Source organism: Mus pahari, chromosome 1 (genome assembly GCF_900095145.1).
Source record: "Mus pahari chromosome 1, PAHARI_EIJ_v1.1, whole genome shotgun sequence".
NCBI classification, from domain to species: domain Eukaryota; kingdom Metazoa; phylum Chordata; class Mammalia; order Rodentia; family Muridae; genus Mus; species Mus pahari.
In genome coordinates this window covers 91,748,669-91,756,860 of record NC_034590.1, presented here as the reverse complement: position 1 = coordinate 91,756,860, position 8,192 = coordinate 91,748,669, and the positions used below count along the sequence as shown (strand labels likewise).

General features: G+C 43.9%; 1 protein-coding gene and 1 long non-coding RNA gene across 2 annotated transcripts in view; one reads left to right on the top strand and one right to left on the bottom strand.

Annotated features, from left to right (window-relative positions):
- The window catches only part of LOC110319347, a 22,852-nt gene that overhangs the window by 6,552 nt on the left and 8,108 nt on the right, over positions 1-8,192 (top strand). The gene's annotated exons all lie outside the window — the stretch shown is intronic.
- Dctn5 (dynactin subunit 5) overlaps positions 4,010-8,192 on the bottom strand; it is a 20,040-nt gene continuing 15,857 nt past the window's right edge. The window contains exon 6 of the mRNA XM_021194828.2: positions 4,010-5,279. Coding sequence (XP_021050487.1) covers positions 5,182-5,279 — 98 coding nt within the window. The 3' untranslated portion in view covers positions 4,010-5,181. The remainder of the gene's footprint in view (positions 5,280-8,192) is intronic.

Sequence of the window (8,192 nt, the reverse complement as noted above, 5' to 3'; positions counted from 1 at the left end):
CCAATTGTCTAGAGTGTAGCACTGGGCAAATTTACCCAACCCCCCTGATAACCATCTTCCTCTTCTGTAAAATGGGTTGTGAAATCCCCACTTTACTGACAGCTGAGAAGATTAAATAGTTTCTGGTGAGTACCTGATGTTCCATGGATTAAAAAAAAAAAAAAAACAATGATTTTTTTTTCTTCATCTCTTTTTTTGTGGTAGTCTGAAAAGAAAGGTGGGATGCGCTTAATCTTATTTTACATCTAAACAATATGTCAGAATGCTGTGCCTTTAACTACAGGGGTTTGGCTCGGGGTCTTTCCCTTTCTGAAGAGAGTTCTAGATGCTGTTTATGCAGTGCTCACGGAGAACCAGCGCTTTCCATGTGTGAAGGAACTAAAGTCCTCAAACCACCTTGCTTTATAGATGAGAGATCTGAGATGCCATGGGCTGGCATAACTGAGCAAGGAGTACATGGCAGAATGAGAGCTGACATGCCTACCTGCAGCACCCACACTTCACCATGACTACTGTCAAACTAAGACCTCCACCAGAGAACTCTTGTTTCATGGCTTTCTCCCCTGACTAAGCTGTAAGGTCCCCAGGATCAGGGACTGAATGTTACTCCCCAGTGTAGGCCTGGTTCTCTATGTAGGCTCAGTGAAGTATTTAAGTGGATAGGTGGTGCTGTCTTCGGCTTCACAGCAAGCACGTGGTCAGGGTCCCACCTCCCTATGCTAATAGGCAACAGAACAGAAGCTAGGAGAAGCACAAGGCTGTTTTAGGCTTTTGTGTTTCTGTGCATGGACTTGCGGCAACTTGTCCATGCTGACCAGGCCTTTTGCTGAGACCGGTTCTAACCAACCAGGTTATTAGGCACATTTATCCTCTCTGTAGTAGCTTCACTTACTTCCCACAACCACTAGTCATTAACTCTAAGTCTACCTGTGTGCCTGTATTTCAGCTTCCTAGCTAGCATGAGCCTGGATAGCTCTTTGGTATGGACCAATGAGAACCAAAGCCAGGGAGTTTTTAGCAAAGGGGAGCTCTTTCTACCAATGACAAAAGCTGTAGGCGGTTACACTACAGTATCTGAAAATAAGTCCCTCCTAGTGGCACACACCTTTAATCCCAGCACTTGTCAGGAGACAGAGGCAGAGGCAGGTGGATTTCTAGGATCAGCCTGATCTATATATAGTAAGTCCCATGACAGCCAGGACTATATATAGAGAGAGACTCTCAAAAGAACAAACAAACAAAGAAGAGCCATCTCAAAGGAAAATAGAGGAGGGTCTTAGACTCCAGTCTGAAGTCCAACCGATGTCTGGCTTTCTCAGCAGCATAAACCAAACTCCTTCCTCTCGTCTATCCAGTGGGAAAGGTCTTTCCCATCTACCTTCTCTTCCAAGAACAAAGTTTTTCTTTGGAAGTATAACTGCCTGGTAGCAGACTATTCATGGGTAAGAGCCACCATGGAGACAAAGTCCAGCTGGCCCTTCCGAGGGTACAGGCTCATGACAGGACATGCTCAAATACTACCAGCACATCATTACACACTTGCTACTGTTTGTAGTCGGCACTGTTTTTTATCTTCTTGGCACCTTGATTTGGCAATAGACTCCATTCCTCACATAAGGGAGAAATAGAAGAAAGGTCATGACCCTGACTGGGTTAATTACAGGACCAAACACCATTGGTCACTGTCATTCATCCAAAAGGGCACAAGCATTGCAGTAGAAACCACAGACAGCACTTTCTTTGGGACTGCCAGGCCCAAACTAGAGTGCCACTGGGATGCAATGGTAGAAGTCTGGAGCTATAACCTATCATGTCCCAAAAGTACAAGAGAAAAAAAAACAGTAAATCTGGAAGTCTGCTCAAGGCTGCTTATTGTCTATGGATGTCCATTCCCCTTAATATCAGAAACTCCTTCCTAGACTAGGTCACAGTGAGGCCCCATCTAACACACACACACACACACACACACAAACACACACACACACACATCCCAAGACACTTGTGAACCTGCACTGCTAGGGGAGTGTGATGGCTAGTCATAGTTGTCAACTTGACTACCTCAGGAATCAACTAAAACCCAAATGTCTGGGCACACCGTGAGAGATTTTTTTTTTTTTTCCTTAATTAAACCATTTGAAGTGATAAGACCCATTTCTCACTGAGGTGAGAAGATTTACCTTTAATCTAAGCCACACTTTCTGTTGGTGGCTTTTATAAAGGACACGGAAGAAGGAGGCTTGTGCCGGGCNTGGTGGCACACGCCTTTAATCCCAGCACTCGAGAGGNAGAGGCAGGCGGATTTCTGAGTTNGAGGCCAGCCTGGTCTACAAAGTGAGTTCCAGGACAGCCAGGGCTATACAGAGAAACCCTGTCTCAAAAAAGACAAAAAAAAAAAAAAAAAAAAAAAAAAAAGGAGGAGGAGGCTTGCTCTCTTTTTGTCTGCTTGCTCTCACTCTCACTGGCAAGTCCATTGCTTCACTGACATTAGAGCCTACATCTTCAGGATTCCAACATATACTGAAGACCAGCTGAGTCAGCCAGCCTCACAGACTGGACAACTGCTGGATTATTGAACCTTATGTTGATAGACAGCCATTTTTAACTACCTGGACCATAGCCTGTAAACCAATCTAATAAGCTCCTCATATCTATCGTTCCTGTGTGTGTGTGTGTGTGTGTGTGTGTGTGTATACCAAGTCTTAAAATATATAATTGGAATAGATATACTTAGAGGTTGGCAGAATTCTTACATTGGTTCCCTGACCTATGGAGTGAGGGCTATAATGGTTGGAAAGGCTAAATGGAAGACTTTAGAGTTGCCTCTGCCAGGGAAAATAGTGATTCAAAAACAGTACCATATCCTTGAAGGAACTGCAGAAATTAATGCCACCATCAAGGACTTGAAAGATGCAAGGGTGGTGGTTTCCACCACATCTGTCTCCCTTTTACTCTTCTATCTGGCCAGAGCAGAAGACAGATGGATTGTGGAAAATGGCAGTTGACTTTCAAAAACTCAATCAAGTGCAGCTGTTGTACCAGATGTGGTGTCCTTATTGGAACAGGTTAACACATTTCCTGGTACATGGTATGCAGGCATTAATCTAGTGTACACTGATTTTGTGTCAACTTGACACAAGCTAGTCATCAGAGAGGAAGGAGCTTCAGTTGAGCAAATGCCTCCATGAAATCCAGCTGTATGGTATTTTCTCATTTAGTGATCAGGGGGGAGGGTGGAGCCCATTGTGGGTGGGGCCACCCCTGAGTTGGTGGTCCTGGGTTCTATAAGATAACAGGCTGGGCAAGCCATGGGGAGAAAACCAATAAGCAGCACCCCTCCATGGCATCTACATCAGCTCCTGACTCCAGGTTCTTGCCCTGATTGAGTTCCTGTCCTAACTTCCTTTGTTGATAAACAGCAATATGGAAGTGTAAGATGAATAAACCTTTTCCTCTCCAACTTGCTTTTTGGTCATGGTGTTTTCTAGCAGCAGCAGAAACCCTAAAACATCTAACAAATGCCTGTCCATAAAGACGACCAGAAGCAATTTGCCAAAGCCTGCAGTATACTTTGAGTTTTACCTCAAGGAAATAGTAACTCTCCAGCCCTAATTCATAACATAGCTTGAAGGGATCTTGATCATCTGTCTCTCCCACAAAATATCACATTGGTTCATTATATTGACAACATCATGCTGACTAGACCAATTGACAGGAAGAAGCAACCACTTTGGACTCGTGGTAACACATAAAAAAATGACAAGCTGGAAGTCAAGGAGGCCCCTGCTGGGTCCTGCTCTTCAGTGCTGAACTGTTTGGCCACTGTCTCTGAGAGCACTCAATTGACCAAGGCCTTCACCTCTAAACCCAGGACTCAGAGCAGAACCAGTTAGGGCCACTGGAAATGCCGCTTCCTCAGGCTCTGTGTCCACAGGATGACTTAAAAAGTCAAATGTGAGGCTGACCTCAAGTACAAATATTTTAGTCTGAGGCATGGGAGTGTTAACAAATACCAGACAGGACAAATGCATCTAGGCTAGAGAGCAAGGTTCACAGACACTCATTTTTAGTGAAGTAATCCTTGAGTTAAGGAATGAGGACCTGACTAAGCCATTCACACTGAAGACCCAAACCTGGGTTTTTGCAGAAACACAGTCTGCAGTGTAGGATCCCCTCTTTAAATGAATGAGCCTAAACCAGGATGTTTTAAGTCTTTTATTAGCTACTTTAGGACAACTAAGGCCACCTTAAAACAATAGATACCACCTGATCCCCATTTCTTTCTTTTACTGACTTTATTTTTGTTGGTTTGAAGCAGGGTCTCATGTAGCACACTAGGCAAGTGTGAGCACACTATGTAGCTCTTATTCCTCCTGCCTCTACCTCCCAGGTACTGTCTCTTTTCCTCATGTTCTAGCCACCAATCAGAACCTGGGCCTGAAATCACACTTTCCCCAGGGCACAAGAAATTGTGGCTATTGGTCCCATTGTAGCAGCAGGAAAGTGGAGTGTCATCTGTTTGGACAGTGTGCCCTGGGGATAGGACAGGGCTGTGAGCAGTACTTGGGTCATGTGATCCCATGCTGGGAGGGTGCTGTTGCTCTGCAGGCCCAAGCCAGGCAGGGTCCAACCATCCGCAGAAACTCAGGGCTGGAGCATCAGGAACAGACCTTTCTGTCCTCCTCAGATGGTGGTATGGCGACTGTTGACAGATTAGGTCTAAGTGCAGTGTGTAAAGAAAACTCTTCCAGATGTGCTTATTAAAATTCTTTTTTAAAAGTTCACTATTTTATGTGAAGGGATATTTTGACTGCACATATGTCTTTACCATGTGTATGTCTGGTGACCACGGAAGCCAGAAACCCATCAGATCCTCTGGAACTGGAGTTATAGATATATGGTTGTAGGGCCATGTGAGTGCTGGGAACTGAACCCAGGTCCTCTGGAAGAGCAACCAGCATGCTTAACCACTGAACCATCTCTCCAGCCTTATTAAATTCTTAAATGCTCAGAGCCATGGAAGATTGAAAAATTCTGAAATTAAAAAAAAAAAAAAAAAAAAAGCCAACAACGAGGAGAGTAGAAGTTGTCAAAAACAGGACAGCTCTTGTAGTCACTGACTGCTCTCTTTATCTCCAGGTTCGTCTTAGAGTTCAAAAGAATTAAATATATGAAGCAGAGACATTAGACTTGTGTTAGGGGTAGAAACTTCTGGTAGTAGCTTTTGGTGACATCAATCATCAGCTCCTGCGTGCACTCTGGGAGCTCCCCTGAGAAGAGTCCTGAGAAAAGAGAGACCCAGTCAAGCAAGGAAGCTGGCGAGGCCAGAAACCCTGCTATTTGTGCAAAGTCTAAAAACTTTTGCACTCTCTATTGAGGATCTAACTTTGTGGTCCTTCAGGCTGACAAGACTGTTGACTACATACATCTTCTGAAAGGTCTGAGTTTGTTTGGGAACCAAACACTACAGCTCTCAAATGTAGAAACAAAGTCCAGCTGGAGGATGTCAGAACTTGCTTACAAGATCCAAAGAGAGGACATCTCTGATTGCTGTGGGTTGTTCCACACAAGAGCTTCTCATCCCCAGGACTCACTCCCTAGTGAGCCCCACTGAGCCTTATCTTTATCCTGAGGGAAGAACTGTCCTGCCATTCTTACAGTGAAACTCAATCCACCAAAGCAGTGATACTGGGTACAGATGATCAAAAGAGGACAACAGAACAGTCCGTGGTAGAACAAGCATGGTTAAGAATTCCAGGGTGGTGCCAGGCAGAGGTGGCACGTGCCTTTAATCCCAGTACTGGGAGGCAGAGGCAGGAGGATCTCTGAGTTTGAGGCCAGTCTGGTCTACAGAGTGAGTTCCAGGACAGTCAGGGCACCACAAAGAAACCCTGTCTCGAAAAGAAAAAAAAAAGAAAAAAGAGGAACTCTGTCTTGAAAAAACAAACAAAACAAAACAAAAAAATTCCAGGGTGTGGGGCTGCACAACTTTAATCCCAGCACTTGGGAGGCAGAGGCAGGCAGATCTCGGTGTTCCATGCCAGCTTCATCTACAGAGTGAGTTCCAGGACAGCCAGGGGTACACAGGAAACCTGTCCCAAAACAACAACAACAACAGCAACAACAGTAACAACAACAACAACGAACTTTCTGAAACAGAGGTATGTAAGCTGCTGTCTCCATTCATGCACTTTAATAATAGGTAGCAGAGGGCTGGAGAAATGCCTTGGCAGTTAAGAGCAGCACTAACTGTTCTTACAGAGGTCCTAGGTTCAGTACCAGCATCCACATGACAGCTAACAACCATGTGTAACTCTAGGTCTGGGTGCTTCATGCATGTAGTGCAGAGATATATACAGGCAAGAACACAGACACATAAAATTAAAAGTTAGCAAAGTTCTCAACATTTATACCCTGTGGCTTATAAATCAACTTCTAAGAATGTATGAGATAACTGTGCCCAATTGCACAATACATGTAAAAAATGTCAGGAGAGTAGTGCCCATGTTCACCTTCTAATGATCCATTATACTATGGGACTGCTTCACTGCTTTGTGTTAAATTCACCTATGCAGTATGCGAAGTCTATAACCCTTGAGAGGAGTGATATGGTTCTCTATTTATCACAATAGTTTAGTATATTGCCAAATAAAGGGCAGTTTGCAAGCTGTACAGAGAAAGTTTGACTTCACTTACATAGGTACAGTTTCAAATACCTGTATTATCCATTCAAACACATAAGCACACCTACATATTTTATGTATTTACAAGATGTACTGAGTATATCTAAAAATAAAAACAAAACCAAAAACCTCACAGAATTCTCATAGGCACTCTACAAATAAAAAGTGCATGTGAGGCCTGCAAACATGTCAAACTTCACAGTATTCTTGTTTTGTTTTGAGACGAGCTCTCTATGTAGCCCTGACTGTACTGGAACTCATCATGTAAACCAGGCTGGCCTTGAGCTCACAGAGATCCACCTGTCTGCTTCCCAAGTGCTGGGATTAAAGGTGTGTACCTTTAACACCTGGCTTTAATGTATATGAATATTTTGCCTGCATGTATGTTTGTGCACCACATGCATGCCTGGTGCCTAGGGAAGTCAGGAGAGGGCTTCGGACCCTCTGAAACTGGATTTATAGATAACTGTGAGTTATCATGTGAGTACTTAGAATTGAACCCAGGTTCTCTGCAAGAGAAACAAGCACTCTTAACTGCTGAGTCATCTCTCCAGCCCCTAAACTACACAGTATTTAATCTTTATGTGCTAATTAGACTACTTTATTTTTTTATTTTTTTTAAAGATTTATTTATTTATTTATGTATTTATTTATTATATGTAAGTACACTGTAGCTGTCTTCAGACACTCCAGAAGAGGGTATCAGATTTTTGTTATGGATGGTTGTGAGCCACCATGTGGTTGCTGGGATTTGAACTCAGGACCTTTGGAAGAACAGTCGGTGCTCTTAACCACTGAGCCATCTCACCAGCTCTAGACTACTTTAAAAATGTAGCTATAGCACATAAACTCCCGTTTTTAGCAGTTCCTTAGACACCGCCTTTCATGCTCTCTGATGCATGGCAAGCAGCCATGATGGGCTACAGCTCTCAGCACTGCACTATCTGCCTGGCTGCAGTAGCGTCTGAGCTTGTGGCTTCTGATCAAGATTCATCTTGGTTTCCAGTTCTTTTTGCTTCATGGTTTAATTTTATTTCACACGGCTCTCCATTAATGTGCCAGATTTCCTGCAAGCCCACATGTCTGAATTCAAAGATGGAAGTGCCAAGAAAGTACCCTAATGTCTAGTATTTTTCTGTGAAACTCCGCAAAAGAAAAATCAGAAGTATCGTGTCATAGTGCAAGAAGCTTAGGCTCTAAATGAGGGGTCTCTGGGGCTGGACAAGGCTTTGACACTGAGAACAGCACACCTTCCAGTCTTAGTTTGCTCATGTACAGTGACCTGGATGGTCACAGGTAGCTGGGCTTTTTCAAAAAGTCTTTAATACTTCCATCTGAAATACCAGCATGGCTTCCTTGTCTTCTGTCATTAAGTGTTCAGTGACCATAAGAAGCTGGTACTAGCCGGGCGTAGTGGCGCATGCCTTTAATCCCAGCACTTGGGAGGCAGAGGCAGGCGGATTTCTGAGTTCGAGGCCAGCCTGGTCTACAAAGTGAGTTCCAGGACAGCCA